Source organism: Sciurus vulgaris, assembly GCF_902686455.1.
Source record: "Sciurus vulgaris genome assembly, chromosome: 9".
In the NCBI taxonomy this organism is placed as follows: Eukaryota; Metazoa; Chordata; class Mammalia; order Rodentia; family Sciuridae; genus Sciurus; species Sciurus vulgaris.
Genome location: NC_136469.1, coordinates 61222037 through 61245891, shown reverse-complemented (window position 1 = coordinate 61245891; position 23855 = coordinate 61222037). Strand labels below are relative to the sequence as shown.

Below are 23855 nucleotides of genomic sequence, written 5' to 3'. Positions count from 1 at the left end.
CATACTCTTTTGAATCACATCAGCTGCCATTTACTTAAGAATTTTGTAATATTTTCCATTATTTGTATGTATATGCAAGGGTCTAAAGGATATAGAAGAGCCACACATAGAAACAAATTTAAATTGAACTTTTTAATGCATCTTATCTTTAGACACATACCAGTTCTCTTTATTATTTATAAAGAGTAAATTTATTTCCTTGAGCTTTTATTTTCATCATTCCTATTATCCTTTATTTTAATAGGTCCTTCTTTCAAAGACAGATACATGAAATAGCTTGATTGTATAGGCTCTTTAAGGAAAGAATTTGGAGACCTCCTGAATTTCTGTATGACCAAAGAGCGTTCTGAATGTTATAGACTTTACTATTTCCTTTCTTTATTAGTGGCAGTTGGAATGAGTTGTATGAGAAATACAGTAGTCATATGGAACTATATAATCTCAGCTATCACTTGTTCATTACATGTAAAATGAAGTAGGGATTTTGCTCATTATTATTTCCAATTTTTTTTTATTTGTTGCAGTGCTGAAGTTTAAACCCAGGGCCTTGCACATGGCAGGCAAGTGCTCTATCTCCAGTCCTATAATTGTCGTATTTTAAGTTGCAATGTCATTATAGAGAACAATAGAATTTATATAAAGTGATATCCTATTATAGCTGTAAAAATTCAAAAGGGACATAGAAAAAGTATTCCTGAGTATTCTGAGTAGACAGGCTTAAAACTAACATTAAAAGTAAGTGTTCTCTGCAAATGATATATTCAGAAAGAATTTCTTAATAGTCTAACTGTAGATAGACAAAATATTATAAAGTGTTTTTTGTGAATAAAACCTAAGATCAAATCAGTTCATGGAGCAGAAGATAATTTTATATAAACATACATTTGAATATATGTCAAAACCAATTTCTATTATGGATAGGAAGATTCTTGAAGAATTTATTGCAGATTACGTTGTCAGTGTTAGTATTAGAGATTTTCATTGAAACTCTTTGTATTATTTCTTTCAGATATGGAAACAAGTGAAAAAATGCAAGGAAGTGGAATACTTCAAGTGTTCGCAAGTCTTTTGACTCCACAGTCTTCCTGCACAGCCAAAGTAGCTAACATCATAGCAGAAGTAGCCAAAAATGGTGAGGTTTTCCTCAAGAACTTTTCTGCTGGGAACATCTTCAGTTTTACACCTTACTTGTCAGTATGTTTTATTATGTTTTAATTTTAGAGATTAGATTTTATTTTCTATTCTCCTTTCTTTGACTTTTTTTTTTTCATGTAATTGTTTTAAATGACTATAACTATAGTCATTTAATTCATACATTTCTCATTTGCTATTTCATTCCTTCAGAGAGGAACTAAGGGAAAGCACTGCTAGTCTTAGCTATATTTGCATCATTTATTACTTTGCATACACGATTCTTAAGCTTGTCACTAAGTCTTTCATCTTCATTGTCACAGGAGAGTTGCCTTTTCTGATATGTATGTTGATTTGTGTTATATCCAGATAGGCTTCCCTTTTTTTTTTTCTATTTTCTTTTTCACAGTCTTGCTTGTCCTTCTGACATTGGTGCTTGACATCAACAGTGCAGTTGGAATGTATGTTCTGTTTTCTGCACTTGCTTTCCTGGAAAACATCTATTTCTTAAGTTTTCATATAAGAATATTTTGGAAAAACAGCAACAGCAAAGTTAGATGGTATAATACTTAATTTGTTATTTATGGATTATTTATATCCAGTGAGAGATTTTTTTGGAAGAATGATAGCAGAAATGTTTACATACGATTTTAATTCAGTTGGTTTGAGAAAACACTGCATTCCTAAAGCAGTTTTTTAAGCATGAGGGAAAGCCATAGTAAATGTAGTAATACTTTTAGTGTGCTTCAGTTTGTCAAAGTTTGATATTCTTTTTAGGCCCTTTCTTTTAGTATGTTGCACACTTTAATATGTTCCATATTTATACTTTAAAGAGAGGAAATTTTTTTTTTTTTTTTTTTAATTCTGGTTTCATTTGGTTGATGATCCTTCCAGGTGGCTTTGGAAAGTACTATTATGTATCATTTATGGCTGTAAAAGTGTGTTCTTATGTATGTTCTTGGAAAATAGTCACAGAATGGTTTTGTTTAAAGGTTATCATCATGCCTTTAGGCTTTAATTAGGCTGTGTATTTTGTTGTTGTTACTTGTATGTCACATCTAAGAATCAAATCTAGTTTAAATATGGAACCTCTCTAGACATTGTTTATGTCTTAGCCCAACCCTATCAAAATCTTCTTAAATACAAGTATCTTGTTTTTTAAGATAGGTAGTTAATTTTTAACCTCATTAGAATAATACCATAGATTTTCAGAAATCAATGTAGAGATATAATTTTTATCTTAAAAACACTCTTTCTTAAGAATGGGCCCAAATAATTTGGTATAAATTCAGAAATTTTGGATTGCTGTGAAATGCTCAATATATTGCTCTATATGCTCTTAATATCATTACTCATAATGCTTTGTCACAGTTTCATGACAACTGTTACTAGAGGTTTTTTTATAATAATACTCTAAAAGACACAACTGTGTTCTAAAGACATAATGGAATTTTTAGCATAACTTTAAATCAAAGGCTAATGAAAAGGGTGTATTGCTAACCTCTACTAGTTAAAATTAAGGATATTCATTTGGATGTTTATTGCTTAATGACCATATTGCTTTTTCCCAGTAACCAACCGAGAAAATAGATCAGAATTTTTTTAACACAAATACTTATCGTCAGAAATACAACATGATCCAACAGACTATATTAATTATGCTTGTATTTCTTCTTATTAGAAACTTTACAGTGAACAAAGATTGTATGAACCAGAGAAAAATGAGGTTGAAAGTTGATTTGTTTATCTTGCAGTATGTATTATTTAAAACACAGGAGAAAATTAGCATATACTTCATAGATTCAGAATAAACAAAATATATTTAAATATTTTTGTACAAAAAGAAGCCCTAAAAATTTAACAAATCTGGCTCTGTGCTGACATTCACACTTCAAAGGATTAATAAGATAATACATGCAGAACTTTAATGTGGGAGGATAGCTATGACCATCTTTATGGTAAAAGATTTTTAGACCTTTTTAAATAAAGCATTACCTTATATAAAAAACTTAAGACTGATTTGGGGCAGTGGAATAATAAGCAAGATAGGAAGACTATATGAATACTTCTTCATTTTCAGAAATAGGCTCCGAAGATAACTAATGATAATTTTAACACTACTATTATGTGCCTTCATTGTGCCAAGTATTATGTACATTATTTCAAATTCTGTGACAATCTGTTTTCTTAGATGTGAATCAACTTTGTTATTAAATTTTATTGTCATTGAGATAGTATGATGCCTATTCCTTAAAACTTATGAATTGTATTTCTGTATTAAAGTCCACACATGATACAAAAATTAAAAATAATTCTGTTATATAGATATACATATATACAAATATTTAATAATTTCTGCTTTCCAAAGCCTAATGGCTTCGCTGACTTTGATTTCTACTCATTATTACTCTGTATGCATTTTTATTTCAGCCTCCCTTTATAGTATTCCCCAGCCTCTCCCTTCTCAAGAAGTTTTTTTCAGTTCTCTGGAGCACAGATTGCCAAGAGTGAGAATTTGATTTTCCTTTAGTTCATCACCATTACTGTGCTTAGCAGATCTTGAAGAGTAGACCATCTTTTTAGACTGTTGACCAGCCCTACACAGTCTTGCCTTGAGTCAGAATCTAGCCTGCTGTGATCAGGGTCAGACTCTTTGGTGGGAACACAGGCACGTGTACAGTAGGGACCTGTTTGAATAAGAGTGACTGCCATCACAGCAATTCTGAAGCCTCTCAATATAATAAATGATGTTTTAAACATATTCTAATATATTTTGAAAATATATCTATCTGAAGCATGGTTTTTAAATTAGCTAAGAAAGGCTGCTGTTCTTAGTTAAAAATGGTTTTTTAAGAGGAGTTTACTTTCTCCAGAGGCCAGCAGTATTGCCTTTACATTGACTGAAAGCTGAGGACTATACCAGCCTTGTTCTTTTTATGTTTCTGAGTAAAATACAGTTCAGTTTTATTTAATGCCACAGTTTTCCTATAATTATTTACCTTCAAGCATTCTGAGAATACCTGAATCTTTTAATTGTGAAATCAGTTGTGAAAAATTGGTATATAAGCGGGCTGGGAGATAGCTCAGTTGGTAGAGTGCTTGCCTTGCAAGCACAAGGCCCTGGGTTCAATCCCCAGCACTGGGAAAAAAAAAAAATTGGTATATAAGCATTTAAGTCATAAGAGCAAAGAATAGTTAATACCTTGATGTTTTCATTGCTTAAGGAATAGTAGCAACAAACAAAATATATAACAATATGTTCCATTTATGAAATGAATATAGATCATATTATTACTGACTTTCTTATGTTAAGAGTTGTCAGTGAAATGATCCCAACTGTTGGAACCTAGGTGTAGCTTGGCGAAAAGGGATAATAAACATTGGTCTTTAATTTGAGTTGGTGACATGTTAATTTAATATTTAAAATCTATAAAGATTTATAAAGTAATAGTTAATGTAAGAGGTAGATAAATAGATTGATGTGTCATCTCCTGTAGATGGTCACTGAATTCATGGGCATGTGTAGCATAATTTGTTTTTCTGACAAGTGGTAGGATACCTTCTACTACTGCGGTGTTTTAACATCTCAGTTGATAGATACCATTGTTAAGCTTTGTTATCACTGATGTGATAAACTAAAAGGTTAACTTAAGGTTAGCTTTAAAATAGGAAGTAATTTTAATCTTGGAATTTTAATCACAGAAAGTTTTCAGTGATAAGAGAAAGAATAGGAATGGTACCCTGTGACTTATAGCTATTTTAGGGGGACAGGAAGATTTTTTTGGTTTTTGGCAGTACTGGGGATTGAACCCAGAGCCTCATGTAGGCTAAGCAAGCACTGTACTGCTGAGCCACATCCCTATCCCCCCAATAGGAAGGTGTTTTAGAGGTGACAGTTCACATCACAGCCCTCTGTGTTATGCTCTAATTTGAAAATAAAAGGAGAGGGGGATTGTTACTTATGAGAATACAGGTAAATCAAAAACAAAGGAATGTATCTCCTTGAATGTGAGAGTGAGAAGATAGTTATTTTTCAGTAGGACAAATTATAGATTAAGGATTTAGCTCTGTTTGCTTACCTTTATTGACCAGAACATCCTGATGGTTTAAGTTTTGATGTCCAAAATGACTATTCTGATATTGGTTATTGGAAAATTTTTTTCAATTACATATCTTCATTATCCTTAAATTTTTTAGTGGCCCCTCATGAAGCACTGTAAAGTGGTTTTTTCCAATCATAACCATAGTGGTAGCATTGGAAGTCAATTAGTGGAAAATGATACACTATAAAGATAAGGGAAAAATGAGTTTGCAGTATAAGAAAACTTAACATTTGGTGCTTTAGACCTATAAATGTGTGGGTACAAAAGCAGATATTAAGTGCTCCATAAAAATGGATTTTAATAAAGAATAGGAATGAAAATAAAGGAGTATGTGATTTTAATAGGTCTTACCAGTTGAAAGGTAATATGATTTATAATGATCCAGTCGGGTGCTTTAAAAAAAAAAAAAATGTTATTTTGGCTGTTTAGAGAACATATAGTAAAGAATCAGGCCATGTGATAGATTAGTTTATAACTGTAGTATTTTAATTACCAGGCTCATAGAAAGAACATTGCCATCATCACATGCTACTCCCAAAGCACATCCAGTTATTGTAAGAAGATAGTGATAAATTAGTTGTAATGAAAGTTAATTAAAAATCCTTTTGGTTTATGGCAGAAATTATCAACAAAGAAAAATATGACCCCCTCATTTTTGTGAACTTATTTCATGAACTATTTAGTAGGGTCATAACAGGGTATTTTTGAATAGAAATGTACTTTTCAAATAGAAAGTCACCTTAAACATTTTAATAGTACTTAATTTACTAAGGGAGATGTTAATGTAAATTGTGAATCTGTAGAATTTTAATTAAATATGCCTTTTATTTTCAGAATTTATGCGAATTCCGTGTGTGGATGCTGGATTGATTTCACCACTGGTTCAGCTGCTAAATAGCAAAGACCAGGAAGTGCTGCTGCAAACTGGCAGGGCTCTAGGAAACATATGTTACGATAGCCGTAAGTGTTGAGATGTCAGTAATACACTTGTAAATGTTTAAGAATTGTGATTTTCAGATTAATTTCATTTTTTTGTTAGGACTGACTCTTCTAGGCTGACCAATACATTGATGTTGGCTAGCATGATTTTGCTCTACTCACTTGGCAGAACCACTGTGGCCTACAGGCCACCGTATTCTTAACTAAGAAGTGACAGGAAATTAATTATCTTCCTCTGTTACCATAAGAGGTATTTTCTGATGAGAGAGTAAGTATGTTTCTAAAATTGAGGCTTTCAAATTCAGCAAAAATACATATAAATAAATAAATAAATTCAGTAAACCTTAGGGTTTATGAAAGATGTGTGTCTGAATGAGAATGCTTGTGGACAGTTTTTAAAGTGTCTGAGTCTGTCCAAATAAAATTTTAATTGCTTTTTATTCAGTGAAAACCCATTATCTTCTCAAAAGCTAGATTGACATTTGCATTGACTCCATTGCGACTTGTCATTATGCCATTGTCATCTTCAGCACCTTCTATAACACACTGTTCTGGACAAAGCAAAACAAGAACTTGAGTATGGGTGTATTGCAAAAATGTTACAATGTCTACTGCTTCTTCCCGTATATAAACAAAATACAGAAAACCCTTGGTTGAAATCAATTGAATTAGGCTTAATCTGATTTTCCGTAGATTTCTATTTTCTAAGCCCAAACCACATACTTATCATTCACTTTTAAAGCCTCCTGGAAATTTAGTCTTATTTATATAACTAGTATAACTTTTAATGCCTAAATTCCTTGTTAATATCTCGAGTGAGTGGTGTTTTATTGCCAACACAAAACGGGTGACCCTTTTATAATAGGTAGTGCTTCAAAAAGTGATTCATGCTTATGAACCAGGTGGAAATTAAGAGTATAAACATTAATTTATGGTAAAAGAAAGAAGAAAAAAATTGAAACTATAGTTACAGTTATAACTGTCCTATCGCAGACTGGTAAGGCTGGCCTCATTTGTTCTCCCTTCCTTTCTTTTTCTGTAATGTGTTATGAGCCTTAAGTTTAAATTATCACTGACATGTCTAAGGATGTGGTGGTCTTCACATCAATTTTAATTTATAGTTTTAGTCTCCAGTGCTGCCTATAAATTTACTTATCTGCTTCTTTGCTTCTGTTTGTTTTATCTTAGAGCATTAGCTTTATTCACAAAATGCTAGTGCTTTATGTTTATAATTTTGCATTTTCATATTTATGATTTTTATTATATACTGTCTTATAATCTCCACTCTCAAGAATGAGCCATTATACATTTTGTGATTGATTTTAGCAATCTGTTAAAAAAGACCTCCACACAGTAATAGGCAAGGATTAATGATATGTAGTTGGAGAGCATTGGTTATTACTCTTTTTATTCTTATCCTCCATCTATTTTTTACTAGAATTTAAGGCTACCGGAAGTATTCTTTAAGCCTTGTTCAGCTTAGTTATTCTTGAATTGAACATTGTTTGGACATAGGGAATATTATCTGTTTTGAGGACGTTTGTCCTGGAGTTTAACTTAGTATTGACAAAACAGAAGAAACAGTGAGTGATCTTTTATTTAATATTGCAGTATATTTTGTGGGCACAGAGTAATTTATTTCCTGTGTACTCTGAAAATCCTTGAAGTTAGAATAATAAATGTCCAGTTAATAAGATTATCATTTTGGTGAAGGTGAAGTCCATTATTATCGTGTTTATCATATCCATTTCCTATGTCTTAGGAGATACACAGTAAAGTTCTGTGGATATGCTCTAAGTTATGAAGTTTTTTTTTTTTTGTTTCACTTATTTATAACTACTTCATCCTCATTTGGTTCAATGGAAATTATGGTTGAATGGTAATTAAGAGCAGTGAATACAAGCCGTGGTTTTATGCTTTTAGGCCTTGGTTAAGGAAAATGAAGTTGGCATTCTTAAAAATGAGTATACGTAAGAACTGATACATCGCTGTAACTTAAGTATGATGAGCATGTGTATATGCATATACTTTCCTTAAGACTGCATGCTTTCTTATTATCTTTTAATTTGAAATTAAGTTTCTGTGAACTTAGAGATTTCTCCAGAATTATTATAGGAACACAAGAATCTGTATTCAAATTTCAAGAATGATGTAAAAGTCTGTAAATGTGATACTTGTATGGTTACTTATGAATTTACTTGAAATGTGTTTCTTACTTATTTTCTTTTAACAAACCTAAAACATAGATTTCTCTTTTTTTTGAAGTTTTTAATGGCTTCTATTCTAATTAATTCATCAACCTTCTTCCCTCTCAGAAAGGTAATGTTTTATTTTTGAAGGAAAATAGAAAACTATGTGAGAGCCTTGTAAATACATGAAAGTTTTTTCTTCCAAATACAGTATGTTTTAAAATTCACATTTATGTTTCATCAAACTTACTTGTCAAGTTTAAGCAGTTGACTTAACGTTTTACTAATGTACTCCAAACGAATCACTTCTTAGTGTGATTTTTATTCAGGGTGATAGTAAGTTGCAGTAGATACTAAAGCTGATATATACAGAAAGTTCTCTAAGCAATTCACTATTGGAGGAAAAAATTCAAGAAATTTGCATGTGTGTTATGTATTTTTACTTAAAAAGTAAAGCATATGCTGACATATTTCAGTTAAAATAGTTTATTTGAAAGGAGGGAAGCTCCCTCTGTAGAAAGAAATACCATAAAATTCATGGAAATCTTTAAAAAAGAAGTAGGTCAGATTTCAGTTTTAACAGACTCGACAGTTTCCATTTTAGGAACTCTTCCTAATGGAAGAAAACGGTCTTATATAATTTTAACATCAAGTAACAGACTGACATAACTACTAAATAGAACAGTGTAAGGCTTTGTTGCTGATGAACTTTTTGAATCCCAATTTCCCTCTTGCATATACAGATGAAAGAATCATTGACTGGGAACCTTTTTCATTTAAAACACCTGGTCTATTTCTTTTCTCCCAAACAGCTTCCGAGAAGCTTCATTTATGAGTTTCTCTTTCAAAGTATCCAAACAGACTTTGATACAAACAATATTTTAAAACTTTTGCCCTTTAACTTTGCCAAAATAACTCTTTTTATAAGAGATTTGAATCTCTCAAATCAAAGAAGAGAAAAAAATTGTATTTCAATTTAGAAGGAAATGCTCAGGAATCTGGTTTTCAATAAAGAGAAGCAATATCATATTTCAAAAATGCATTGTTTGACCTATTAATTACACATTCTTCTCAAAGGTGATATAAAAAAAATGAGTGTTGGTTTCTTCCTGTATGGCCATCTTTGTGGCATTCCATTCTTTCATTGATTTATTCTGTTTATACAACTATGCACTTTTTAAATGATATATTTTAATGACCTTATAATCTTGAAAAGCCTCATGTTAAGTTCCCATCCTGTGTTTATAATTTCAAGGGATAATTTGGTAATTGAAGATTGAGTTTTCCATGTTTGTGACTATTTTTGCCTGAGGCCCGGAAATCACTGGGTGTTTGATGCATTAGTTGAAAGATATTAGTAGAGGCAGGAGAAAATGATTACATAAAATTAAATATTTGTCTTTTTTATTCAAAGAGGAAAAATCACATGAACATTTTTAAATTAAATATTCCTCTTTACAGAAATAAAATTTATGTTATAATTAGTCCCATGATTGGAAAGATATGGACACTTAAGGAAGAAAGCTGATGTGGTAGCTTGTTTCACATGGTGTAAAAGAGAAAATTATATTATTGATTACTGATGAGTAAATAAATATTGAGAATGAGAGTAATCAGACTTGGCAAAGACAGTATTTATGAAATAAATATTATTAATTTAATTGACTTCAAGTAAAATTGATGCTCAAATATATGAATGCACCCATTTGTATGTTAGTAATTCTTACTGTGCTACACTATTTTTACATAAAGGATTAAGAAAGAATGTATGGTTATGACTGCAAATGCTGAAAACAATAGTGTATTTACACTATTTTGTACAAGAAGTTGGTCAGATAACCATGTATTAATACAGTACAGACGTGCTTTGAAATTGCCCAAGTAATCAAAGTGTACTTGCAGCTGTTGTAATTAACAGGGAACTATTTATGACTGGCATTTAAAAATAAATATTTCAATGATATACATTAGATTATTTGATATGTTATTAAAAATTTTTGGAGGTCTATTGCCAATTTTTTTCATCATTTAGTTTTAGAATAAAGTAGAATTGTCAGCCAGTAAGTAACATAAAAATAAGATTCTCAACTTTGATCAGTTTGTTTTATTTTGTGAATGAGTCTGTTATCAAAGTGCATTATATATATAAGTATAAGCAACTATATGGTATTTTTAGAAAAATTATAATTATAACTCATAATTATAATCACATGAAAATACTTCATTGTAAAGATGCCATTAAGTATATAAAGTAGATACTGTTTTATAACCCTTTCTCAAACTGAAAAAAAGTGGATGCATAAAAGCTTTTAAAGTAGGAAAAAAATAACATGAACAAAGGAACACAGCTTGAGAATAGTTAGAGTACACATTAAATATATGAGTTTGGCAGAATAAAAATAAATAGATGATGAGAGTACTAATTGCAGATGATTTTTAGAAATCAATCAAACAGTCTGTTGCTTAGGAAAATTAATATAATTATGATATAAAGATTTGTATAACTGTGTTTAAAATCTTAACATGCCCCCAGAAGGCAGATGTAATGGATATGATTTCTAGCTCTGCATTTATTGAGTTGTCGTTTAATTTTTCTGATTTTAGTTTCCTCATTGGTAAAGTAGGTTTGTTATATGGATTAAATAAGGTTTATATATAAAAGTATCACACAGATTATAAATTACTGTGCAAAGCAAATACTGTGATTATTATTTCTAAAATGTGTGCTGCAGCCTAATGTAATACATACACAAACACACAAATATTTACAGTGAAGCTATGAAAGCCAGAAAGGAAGGCAAAGATAAATCTGGGAGGAACAATGGATAATATACTTAATAACTATATTAAGATACATAGTTATAGAGAGAGCTTGAGTTTCTTCCTAGCCAAGATGGAGAGTTGATATCCTATGTAATTTTTATCTCATGCTAAAAAGAAATTTTCCATGTCTTAAAGAAACAAACAAACAAAATAGACAAAATGCTAGAAGGAATTTATCCATAGGATATCCTTAGTTCACCAGTGATTCTTTGCACATACCTAGTTAAAACTTGTAAAGAATATTCACTGGTATTATAGTATGTTCAATACTAGTTCTGCAAATCTTGCCCAAAGTGTTCTCCAGGTCATTGTTTCTTGTATTAATCGTCAGTAGAATCTAAGAAATAGGGACTGGGGTTGTGGCTCAGTGGTAGAGTGCTTGCCTAGCACCTGTGAGGCACTGGGTTCGACCCTCAGCACCACATAAATAAATAAAATGAAAGTTAAAAAAAAAAAGGGTTAGCTCGCCTTTAAAGAAAAAAAAAAAAGAATATAAGAAATAATAGTATTTTAGTGAGGATAGTTTTATTTGGGAAACATATGTTTCCCAAGTATGTTAACTTTGGAAAGTTTGAACTTGGTTCAGGCATATAGCCTAAAATTTGAAGAAGTTTTGATTTGAATATATTTTAGTTGAGTTTTAAATCAGAATACAATTCTACTCTGCATTCGTTATCCCTGGTCATTTTCTTCATGTCACATAACATATACAAGTTGTATTATCTGAGATGAAAAAAATTTGTTTATCTTTGTTGTTCATTGTCAGTTTGATGAAAATCCGGTTTGCATGACATTATTTAAAATACCACATTGGCGATGTTGCATCAACCTACACCTATAATAAGATTGCTTACAATCATACATATCCACACATATACATTAGTGCATGTAAAAACTGATGGCAGTCTGAATAGGCTCTGTAGATGATACCAACCAGGATATTATACTTGAGTTGTTTGATATTACCATTGTAGGAATCTGAATAAAATATATAAAAGACTTTTCTTTCCTTTCTTTCTTCTGTCTTTCTTTTCCTTTGTAGTACTGCATGGTCGAACCCAGGACTCTCTACCATGCCTTTTTTTATTTAGAGACAAGGTCTCACCAAGTTGCCCAGACTGGCCTGGAACTTCGAATTCTGTTTCAGTCTCCCTAGTCACAAGGATTAAAGACCTATTCTACCATGCGCAGCTATCCAAGACTTTTCTTGTGCTTTTTGGGTTGTTTTGGTTTTTCCTTTCTTCTTTGGTAAATTCTGAGTCACTAATTATTTCTAAATAAAAGGTTCAAAACCTTCCTATATTCAGGATTCATACATATAAAGCAACTTGTTTCTATTACCCCTTGAGGGAGGGAATGGGGTAGCACACACACAGTTTTAAAGCATAGCTAAAATATGCTTTGTTTTGTTTTTACTGGGTTTGTATAATTAAAGGGCAAAGTTTCCTATAATTTTTACCCCTCCAAAAATTAGGGAAAAAAATTATTTTAAAAAGTCAATCCCAAAATAAGATTTAGGTAGAGAGAAATTATAATTCATGTCGTTGGGGTAGGATCCATTGGTCAAGGACAAAGTGGATTTCTGAGAGAAGGTGTAATTGATGGGGAAAGCCCCCCCAACACATGCTTCCCCGTGTGTGCGTGGACAAGCACATGGGGCGGGGTAGGGGGAAAGGTACTGAAATTATGAACCCAGGTCATAATTAAGAACAAAAAAGTACATTTCTTTTTTTTTCTTTTTCTTTTTCTTTTTTTCTGAATGGAAAACGAAGGTGGACAAATTTAAACTAAGTAGGTGTTTTCTCAGTTAAGATTAACATGCAGACAAAAAATATTGCTAAATTAAAGATATTATGGTATTTAGAAGCATTTTTATTTGTTTTCCACCTTTATTTATTTATATTTGACAAAATTGTATGTGTTTAAGGTGTACAGTTGATGATGTGAGATGCACACATTGTGAAATGATTGCCACAATCAAGTTAAGACATCTTTCATCTCACCTAGTTACATCATGTACATGTGCCTGCAGTAAGATCCATCCTTTTCGTAAATTTAAAATATGCATTGCATTGTCATTAAATATAAGCTCCATGCTATACATAAATCCCCAGAATATATTCATATTATAATTGAAAGTTTATTGCCTTTGGCTACCATCTCTTCATTTCCCCCACCTACCAACCCCTGACAACCACAATTCTACTCTGTTTTTCAATGAGCTCAACTTGTTAAGAGTTCACATGTAAGAGTATTTTTCTTTCTGTGTCTGGCTTATTTCACTTAGCAGAATGTCCTTAAGTTTATCATTGTTATTGCAAATGGCAGGATTTCCTTTATCATGACTGAATGATATTTCAGTGTCTGTATGTATGTGTATATGTAGTCACGATATCTTTATCCATTTGTCCATCAATAGATACTCAGATTGTTTTCATTTCTTGACAGTTATAAATAATACCACAGTGATTATGGGATAGGAGCTATCTCCTGGACATACTAATTTCATTTCCTCTAGCTGTATGCCTAGAAGTGGGATTATGTATTTTAATTCATTAGTAACTTCCTGGTTGTTTTTCACAATGGCTATACCAATTTATATTTATACAAACTGGGCTCTTTCTTTCTACCTTTGCCAATACTTGTGTTTTTAAGGCCATTGTAATGACCTTAAAATGTATCTCAAATGGGGTTTTGATTTGCATTTTTCTGATGATTAATGATGTTAATTACCTCTTTATGGATCTGATGCCATTTTTATGTCTTCTTAGAAAATCTACTCGTTTTTATCCATTTTTAATAGGGTGATTTTATTGTTTGCTCTTGATTTACATGAATACCTTATATATTTGTGATAGTACCCCTCTTGGATCCATGATTTACAAATATTTTCTCCATTCCAAAAACTGACTCCTCATTTTATGAATTGTTTTATTTTTTTTATTGTTTTTTAAATTTATATATGACAGTAAAATCCATTGTTATATTTATACAAACATAGAATATGTCTTTTTCTAATTAGAACCCCTTTCTTGTGGGTATATATAATGGTGGGACTCACTTAGGTATTTTTATATATATACGTATATGTTGGATTCATACTATTGTCTTTCCTATTCCTTCACTCCTCCCTTCCCTTTATTCCCCTTTGACTAATCCACTGAACTTCACTTCTTCCCCACCGCCTTATTGTGATTTAGTTTCCACATATCAACAAAAACATTCAACCTTTGGTTTTGGGAATTGGCTTATTTCAGTTAGCATGGTAATCTCCAGGTCCATCCACTTACTGACAAATGTCATAAAGTCATTCTTCTTTATGGCTGAATAATATTCCATTGTGAATATATACCACAATTTCTTTATCCATTCATCTGTTAGTGGGCACCTAGATTGGCTCCGTATCTTAGCTCTTGTGAATTGAGCTGCTATAAAAATTGATGTGGCTGCATCACTGTAGTATGCTGATTTTAAGTCTTTTGGATGTATGCTGAGAAGTGGAATAACTGGGTGAAAGGATAGTTTCATTCCTAGTTTTCTGAGGAATCTCCATACTGCTTTCCAGAGTGGTTGCACCAATTTGGAGACCCACCAGGAATGTATGAGTGTACCTTTCCCCCACATCCTCAACAGTGTTCATTGTTCCTTGTACTCTTGATAGTTGCCATTCTGACTGGAGTGAGAGGAACTCTCAGTGTAGTTTTAGTTTGCATTTCTCTAATCGCTAGGGATGTTGAACATTTTTTCATGTATTTGTTCTTCTGAGAAATGTCTGTTCAATTCCTTTGCCTGTTTGTTAATTGGGTTATTTGGTTTTGGTGTTAAGTTTTTTTGAACTCTTTGTGTATAGTGGATATTAATACCCTATCTGAAGAGTAGGTGGTAAAGATTTTCCCTTATTCTGTAGACTCTTTCTTCATGCTCTTTATTATTTCCCTTTCTGTGAAGAAGCTTTTTAGTTTGGTGCCATCCCATTTATTCATGTCTAAATTTTATTTCTTGCACTCAGGAATCTTGTTAAGGTACTTAGTTCCTGATCTACTATTATTGAAGCGTTGGGCTTACATTTTCTTCTAGTATGTGCAGGTTTATGGTCTAATTCCTTGGTCTTTGATTTATTTAGAGTTGATTTTTGTGCAGGGTAAGAGATAGGGGTTAACATTCATTCTATTACATATGGATTTCCAGTTTTCCCAGTACCATTCATTGAAGAGGCTGTCTTTTCTCCATTGTATGTTCTTGGCACCTTTGTCCAGTATGAGCTCACTGTATTTATGTGGGTTAGTTTCTGTGTCTTCTATTCAGTACCATTGGTCTATGTACCTGTTTTGGTGTCAATACCATGCTGTTTTTGTTATTACAGATCTGTAGCATAACTTAAGATCTGCTATTGTGATGCTTCCTGCTTCATTTTTCTTGCTAAGGATTGTTTTGGCTATTCTGGGTCTCTTATTTTTCCAAATGAAGAATTTCATGATTGCTTTTTCTATTTCTATGAGAAATGTTGTTGGGATTTTAATATGAATTGCATTAAATCTGTAATTAAATGCTTTTGGTAGTGTGGTCATTTTGACACTATTAATTCTACCTATCCAAGAACACGGGAGAGCTTTCCAATCTTCTAAGGTCTTCCTCAGTTTCTTCCTTTAGTGTTCTGTAGTTTTCATTGTAGAGGTCCTTCACCTCTTTTGTTAAATTGATTCTCAAGTATTTTATTTTGTTCTTTAGAATATTATGAATGGGATGGTTTTCCTCATTTAGCTGACTCATCATTGGAATATAGGAATGCAATTGATTTTGGGGTGTTAATTTTGTGTCCTGCTACTTTGATGAATTTGTTTATGGTGGGGTTTTTGGGTTTTCTAAATGTAGATTCATATCATTGGCAAATAGGGATAGTTTGAACTTTTATGGTGCTGAGAATCAAACCCATTGCCTCACACATGCTAGGCAAGCACTCTACCACGGAGCCACAACCCAAGCCCCAGCATTATCTTTTTATTATGTTTTTGTGCACAGTTTGCTTGTACTTTATTAAGAATTTTTGCATCTGTGTTCATCGTGAATATTAGTCGGGAGTTTTCTTTCCTTGATGTGTCTTTGTTTGGTTTTGGTATCAGAATGAATGCGTTTGGAAAAGTTCCCTCCTTCCTTATTTTGTGGAATAATTTGAGGATGATTGATATTAGTTCTTCTTTAAAGTCCTGGTAGAACTTGGCTGAGAATCCATCTGGTCCTGGACTTTTCTTTGTGGGTAGGCTTTTGATTCTTCTTTAATTTCATTACTTGAGATTGATCTGTTTAAATTTTCTTTATCCTCCTGTTTCAAATTGGGTAGGTCATATGTCTATATTACTTTGTCAGTATCTACAAGATTTTCTTACTTATTTTCAAAATAGTTTCTGGTTATCTTCTGTATTTCCATAGTATATATCACCATATTTCCATTTTCATCATGGATTTTAATGATTTGAGGTTTTTCTCTCTTTTGGTTAGTTTGCCTAAGGGTTGATCAATTATTTATTCTTTCAGAGAAGCAACTTCTTGTTTCATTCAAAAATTTTTTTTAAATCTCAATTTCATTGAGTTCTGCTCTGATTTTAATTATTTCTTGTCTTCTGTTGATTTTGGTGTTGATTTGTTCTTTTCCTAGTGCCTTGAGGTGTAATGTTAGATTATTTATTTGGTATCTTCTGTTCTCTTATTGAATGAGCTCAATGCTATGAACTTTCCTCTTAGGACCACCTTTATAGTGTCCTAGAGATTTTGATATGTTGTATCACTATTCTTATTTACTTATACGTTTTTTTTTAAATTACACCCCTGATTTCTTCTGCTTTCCATTCATCATTCAGTAGTGAATTTATTAGTCTCCAGGTGTTAGTTTGTACTTTTTGTCTTATCATTGATTTCTAATTTCAATCCATTATGGTCTGATAGAATGCAGGGTATTATCTCTCTTTTTTGTATTTGTGTAAGAGTTGCTTTTTTACCTAAGATATGATCTATTTTAGAAAATGTTCTGTATGCTGAGAAGAAAATATATTCAGTCCTCAATTGATGCAATATTCTATATATGTCTGTTAAATCTAGATTATTAACTTTATTTTTAGTTCTGTAGCTTCTTTATTATAAACTTTTTGTTTGAATGATCTATCTAGTTTTGAGAATATTATTGTATTGTGGTCTATTTAATTCATAATTTTGGAGGAGGGTTTGTTTGATGTACATAGATGCTCCATTATTCACAGCATGAATATTTATGACTCTTATTTCTTGTTGTATGATTCCCTTAGGCAGTATGAAATGGCCTTTCTTGTCCCTTCTGATTAACTTTGTTTTGAAGTCCACTTTATCTGATATGAGAATAGAAACCCCTGCTTGTTTATAAGCTCCATGTGAGTGATATGTTTTTGTTTTTGTTTTTTTTTTTTCCATCTAGAAAGGACATTTCTGCCTTAGAGAAAAATAACAGAAGTTAAGTGAAAATATTTTTAAAAATTAAACTAGTAAAGAGGGCAGTGAATATAGTGTTTCTGGCATGGCTTCTATCTTCCCAGTAAAGGAGAAGTTCAGCTCATAAAAATCAGTATCAAGGTGATGGTTTAAAATTTGGGGCGTATGGCAGGGCAGCAAGAGTTCAGAATTAGGGCTATGTGGGCATGTTATAAACAGTCATGAACACATGGTGAGCCTTCCATGGTTTGAAATCTTGATTTTATGTCCAGTTACTAATGTGTGTTGTCAATTTAAAATGTGTGCAGTGTGAGCTAAGGAGCTATTTGGTATTTTGATGTGTGGACAGGAAAGAGCTACTAAAAGTAACAGAAACTGGTCGTTTCAGTTCTGTACCATTGTATAGTTTGTATTGGAATGGGAAGAGATGTGAGGCAGAGATATCAGGAAGTTCTTATAGTAGACCAGGTGCGATGTGGTAAATACTAACTTGAGACGAGAGAATGAAATTAAAATCTGAAGTGAGAGACAGTGCTCAGATTGAGTTATTTATTACCAGTTGGTTCTTGCTTAACCCTGCACCGGCTTTAAGCAATGTTAAATACGTGGGTAACCTTTAGTATAGTTTACATTTTGATGAACTGTGATCTTGCCATTTTTGTACTTGAGATCAAGTTGAAATCCCTTGTTTATTGTTAAAATGGAATTACTAAATCTAAGATTTTATAAGTTTTTATGTTAAAAAAATTGTAGACAAGGAGTAATTTATGTCACTTATTCTCCCAATGATTGATTAGTTTCCAAGTAGTACTATATTATTAGAAAGGTAACACCTTAAGGAAGACATGGAGTAATGCTCTTTGAATAATTGTTATTAATTTTATAGCTATGAGAGTGGAAGCAATATGTGAGAACATTGCATAGGGCAAAAATAGATGACATTTCTTGAGTTAAATCAGAAATCATGTATATTCACTGCATTAATTAATTTTGTATCTGGGATACCCAGTTACCTCCTGAATGACTGTTGGAATTTTCCTTTCCTAATTAACAAGTCTTAATAGGGTAGGAAAAGTCTGAGTTAGAAATCTCTGAAAGAAAAGGTGTTTGTTTTGTTTTGAGTGTGGTTTAAATCTGTTTTGTTTTCTTTACCACCCTTGTTTCACCTGTTAAAGGTGAAGTTTAGATTTACAAAACATAAAATTTCTAGTTTGCCTATTGAAACTCTAATGGTACATATTATCCTCTGTTCTTTTAAACAGTGTTTTAATTTTTCTATTGTTTTTCTTTTAACCAAACTGAAGTACTGACAGCATTCTCTATTTTTTATCAAAGTTGTCCCTTCTACAAGTTGGGGATATTTCCCTTTGATAAGAGGGAATATGAAAAAGAAATGCTATTTAAAAGTGAATAATTTACATTTTCCTCACTGGGTAAATATTTGTCACTTTTGGGAAATAGAACTATTATCAGCTCAGGTTAAATTTTTTGAGTTTAATAAATTATAATTTTTTTAAACTATAGATCTCAAACATTTGATAATAAAAATAATATAGGCATAAAAATAAAGGTAGTAGAAAATACAAGCAATTTCTTTAGCAAATGTAGTATCATTTATGGATCTCCTATTATACAAAATACTTTTGAAAAAAATAGAATTATCAAACAATTTAAACTGATGTGAGAAATCTATTGTAGTACAGAAATTAATACTAATTTCAGCAGGCACAGCTTACATATGTCCATCAAGTGCTTTGCCATGACCTAGTTTTAAACTGCATCTGTGGTACTAGTGCTTTGGGAAATGAATTTATGTCTTCTCTGCTCTTGGTCTTGTATTACACAAGTAAATACATAGATACTTTAAAATTTTCCTGCAAAAGGCAGCATTTAAATTTGAATATAATATTAATGTCACAAAATTGCAAATGTTGTGCTTTTTTTGATATGTGAGTATTTAATCATCATAGTGACTTTTTCCTCATAACTCATTTGTGTAATTTCACTGATGTAATATTTATAGCTTCTGCATTTATGTCTAGTTTTTCATGGATTTTACCTGCACCTGGAACATGAAAAAATTGCTTTTTGAATTTCAAAAAAGATGTTGATGGGTTCAGGCTTTTCATTTGAAAGCTTATAATATATTTGAATATGTCTTTAAGTACATAATAAAAATTTACCCTTTCAGCTAAAGGATAGAAGGAAATATAAGCATCAGAAATTAATTCTTCCCTAACCGAATTCATAAATATCTTTTGACTTTATCTTTAAAAGTGACATAGGTGTGTTATCATTACCATGCTCCAAGAAAATAGTATTTTTTTTATACTTGACAAAATTAAACTGTAGTATATTTAAGAATAATAGAAAAAAATCCTTTATAATCAATCATACAGATTGGAATGTCCAGTAAATCTGACTTACAAAATATGAAACTACTCTTAATATTTAAGTCATTGGCTGTCAAACTCTGGATACAAAAACCCCCTTTTTGACATCAAATTTTAATTCTCTTTCCCCTTTGAGGATATTGGTCACATAATAGTAATGATTATGTACTCTTAATACTATGGAGATTCAGAGGCTAGAATTTCTATATTGCAAGATAATTCTTTGTCATCTGCAAAATATTTAACTTAAGTTGAGCCATAGAAAGATGCCAAGGATTGCAACTCAAGATCAGAAAAGAGATGCAACCACAGTAGAAAAATAAGCAAAGATTTAACCTTTTCAGTATTCCTGTTTTTAATAAGCCTTATATATGACATAGGAAAAAATGTATCACTAGATATATCCATCAAGTGCTTTGCCATGACCTACTTTTAAACTGCATCTGTGGTACTAGTGCTTTGGGAAATGAGTTTGTTTCTTCTCTTCTCTTGATCTGGTATTACACATGTAAATAAATAAATAACTTTAAAAATTTCCGGGACAAAGGCAATATTTAAATCTGAATATAGTATTATGTCACAAAATTGAGATTAGAATTAGGAACAAACTTTTTTATCATCAAAGACACGTCTTTGTGTTCCTGCCTGAAGAACATCTTGGTATCTGTGCCATGGGTCATATAATGATGAATAAATGCAAGGAAACTCTTACTTTATACCTGTTTGCTTTTTGATGTGTACACCAAATTGTTTAACTCACAAGTGTTCATTGAACCCACTGTATTCAAGGCACTGTGCCAGTTAATGAGGATCATAGGAGAAAATAAAAGCAAGAAATCTGTATTCTTGTGAGTCATGCACAGAAGATAGATAATAAACAACTGAAAATTACAAAAAAGAAGGCACTTATAGATTGTGATCATTAATATCAAAGTAATTAATAAGGTGAGGTAATGGAGAGCATCTGAGGTGAAGAAAGTTGTGAGGATGTTATTTGAGCTGAGATTTGAAAGATGAAAATAAGCAGGCTATTGATAGAGAAGGGGAAGAATATTGCATATAAAAGTGTAGCAGTTGCAAAGCTGGAAGGAGAAAACAGAAGAGAGACCAGGCAGTGAACAGGGAGAGTGTTGTGCTGTAAGATTCAATAAATATAGAAGACGTGGGGTCATGGGACAGAATCATGGGCGACCAATGGAAAGACCTGTCAGTCCAGGCAAGACATAATGGTGACAGGTTAGGTTTAGGTAGTGAGGATAGAGAGAATCAGAAGAATTTAGAAAGTATTCAGGTTGATGGATTGAATTGGGAGGGAAAGGGGAGAAATCCCGAGTGATTCATCAAAAGCAAGTTGTTACAAAGCATCTAGCCCCCTCCTTGTCTCCCTCTCTCCTTTGCATGAATCCACTCAGCAGTTTTTCTCTGTTGTTATGGGATTTCTTTGTGTGTGTCCGCTTGCTTTTCTGCTTTCTACCATGCATGGAGCAGCATGAGACCGTCACCAGACTCCAAGCAGATGTTGGTACCATGCTCTTGGACCATGAGCTAAAATTAGCCTCTTTATCGATTACCCAGTCTCAGGAATTCTCTTACAGCAATAGAAAACAGACTAAGACAGTGACATTAGAGTTGAACCTTGAAATTATTAGACTGAAAGAAGATGGACATAGACAAATAACATAATTCATTTATATAAAAGGCAAACATCTATAGTGACAGAAAACTGGTTCCCCGAGGCCAGAGGCAGAGGAAGATGACCTGCAAAGGAACACAAAGGGTTTTTTGGTTGTGAAAATTTCAATATCTTGTGACCGGGTGGTTTCTAGGTTTCTAACTGTTAAAATCCATCAGTTTTATACTTTGAATTTACATAGTTTATCCTATGTTATTTTATTCAATAGAGTTAATAAAAAAGGGAATCTGATCAGAATCTAAACAAAATAGCACAATAGAACAATTTAATAAATTGCACTAAGGATTTTAAAGACGTTTTGAGAAACATGACTATGAATTTCTCTGACCTCTCCAGGTGAAACTCATTTCCTCATTTGTGCTTCCATTATACTGTGAACACTTTTTTATGTTCACAGCTTCAGTGTTTCCTTTTACAATCCCTTCTTCCCCTTACTCAAATAAAACTGTGAATTAGTTACATTTGCATTCCCATCTTACTTAGTGTATGAAACATGGCAGTCTTTCCCAAAGATATTCGGTAAATGAAGGAGAATGAATAGTTATTTGGTCACAGATTTTGGGATACCTTGAATAAACTGACTATGCAATACTGTTGGCAGTCAGTACTTTAAACAAGGAAATTATACTCTTATTAAATAGTGTTTAGCTTAGATTATAGGTGAGCTAGAGAAACCCTTTTATTTTACTTGTGTATTATTTATAAATATTAGGCAATATACTTATGTTATTATGAACATTTTACTCCTGTGAAGTTTTATGTAAGCCTCCCCCCTCACTTTTTTAAATCCAGAAGAGGTCTGTGTTTTTCTCTCTGCTTCTATGACACTGTAAAAAAACTGTTTTGAAGCTTTTATTCTATTTACTTCTTGTCTTCCTGGTTAGAATAGAAAGTAAAGCCTTTTTATGTCTGTTATAACTGACTGAAAGGTTAATATTTAATGAGCACCTGTTCTATAATTGTTAACATGTCCATTTCTCCCAAATTCTGTCAGGTTTTTGTTTCATATATTTTGAAGCTCTATTTCTGAATGCATGTATATTTAGAATGTCAGGTTCTTTTCCTGAGTTAGTCTCATATCACGTGTAACGTCCCTCTTATCCCTGGTAATATTGCCTGTTCTGATGTTTACTGTATTGTCTGACAATATATAGACGTAACAATTTTCCTTTGAGTTTGCATGACATATTTTTCATGATATATTCTTTTATTTCTAATATATTGAATGTTCTTAGATTTAACGTGGGTAACTTGTAGACAGTGTGGTTAGGTCTGTTTTTTTTGTAAAATCCTATCTGAATATTGCTACCGTTTGTTTTTTTTTTTTTTTCTTTTTTCTTTTTCTAGCTCTACCTTTTAAGAGAGAGGTTTGGATTTGAAATCTACCATCTTCTTAGTTGTTTTCTGAAGTGAGAACTATCCTTTGTTCCTTTCCCTTCCCCTCTTTTCTGTCTTTTGGATTTTTTCCTATTTATCTTCAATACTGGCTAATTTAACCTTCTAATTTTATGGTGATTGCACTGTTATTTGTAAAATATATCTTTAATTTGTTACAGCTCATCATCAAATATTGTCATATCACATATAGTTTAAGAATCTTACAACTATAATTCCAGTTCTACTCTCCCATGCTTTGTGTTATTATTTTCATGTATATCAGAAACCCCACAGTACATTGATATTTTTACTTTATGTAGTCTTTAAGCATAAGAGGAAACTCTTGTATATTTATTTTCATTTTAATAATTTTTCAGTGCATTTTTAGTCTTTGAGTAGATCCATATTTTTTGTCTAATATTGTATGAATTTTGCCTGAAAAGCTTATTTAATAATTATGCATAGTAAGTTTATTGGCAGTGACTTCTCTCAGCTTTTATGTATTTGAAAAGTTTTTACTGCAAGTCAGGCATGGTGGCATACACCTGTAATTCCAGTGGCTCAGGAGGACAAGGTAGAAGGATCACAAATTCAAAGTCATCCTCAGCAACTTAGCAAGGCCCTAAGCAACTTAGCAAGACCCTGTTTGAAAATAAAAAGGACTGGAGATGTGGCTCAGTGGTTAAGCATCCCTGGATTCAGTCCTGGTTCAAAAAAAAGAAAAAGTATTACTTTACCTTATTTATTTAAA

At 32.0% G+C, this 23855-nt stretch overlaps 1 protein-coding gene across 5 annotated transcripts in view; it reads left to right on the top strand.

The window, feature by feature from the left end:
• RAP1GDS1 (Rap1 GTPase-GDP dissociation stimulator 1) overlaps nt 1-23855 on the top strand; it is a 135031-nt gene that overhangs the window by 58135 nt on the left and 53041 nt on the right. For 4 of the 5 annotated variants that reach the window (XM_079153820.1, XM_079153822.1, XM_079153819.1 and 1 more), the window contains exons 3-4: nt 1010-1132; nt 6069-6194. In XM_079153820.1, the coding sequence (XP_079009946.1) occupies nt 1010-1132; nt 6069-6194 (249 nt within the window). Of the gene's footprint in view, nt 1-1009; nt 1191-6068; nt 6195-23855 lie in introns of those variants that run through there. The other variant, XM_079153823.1, reaches the window with a different exon arrangement.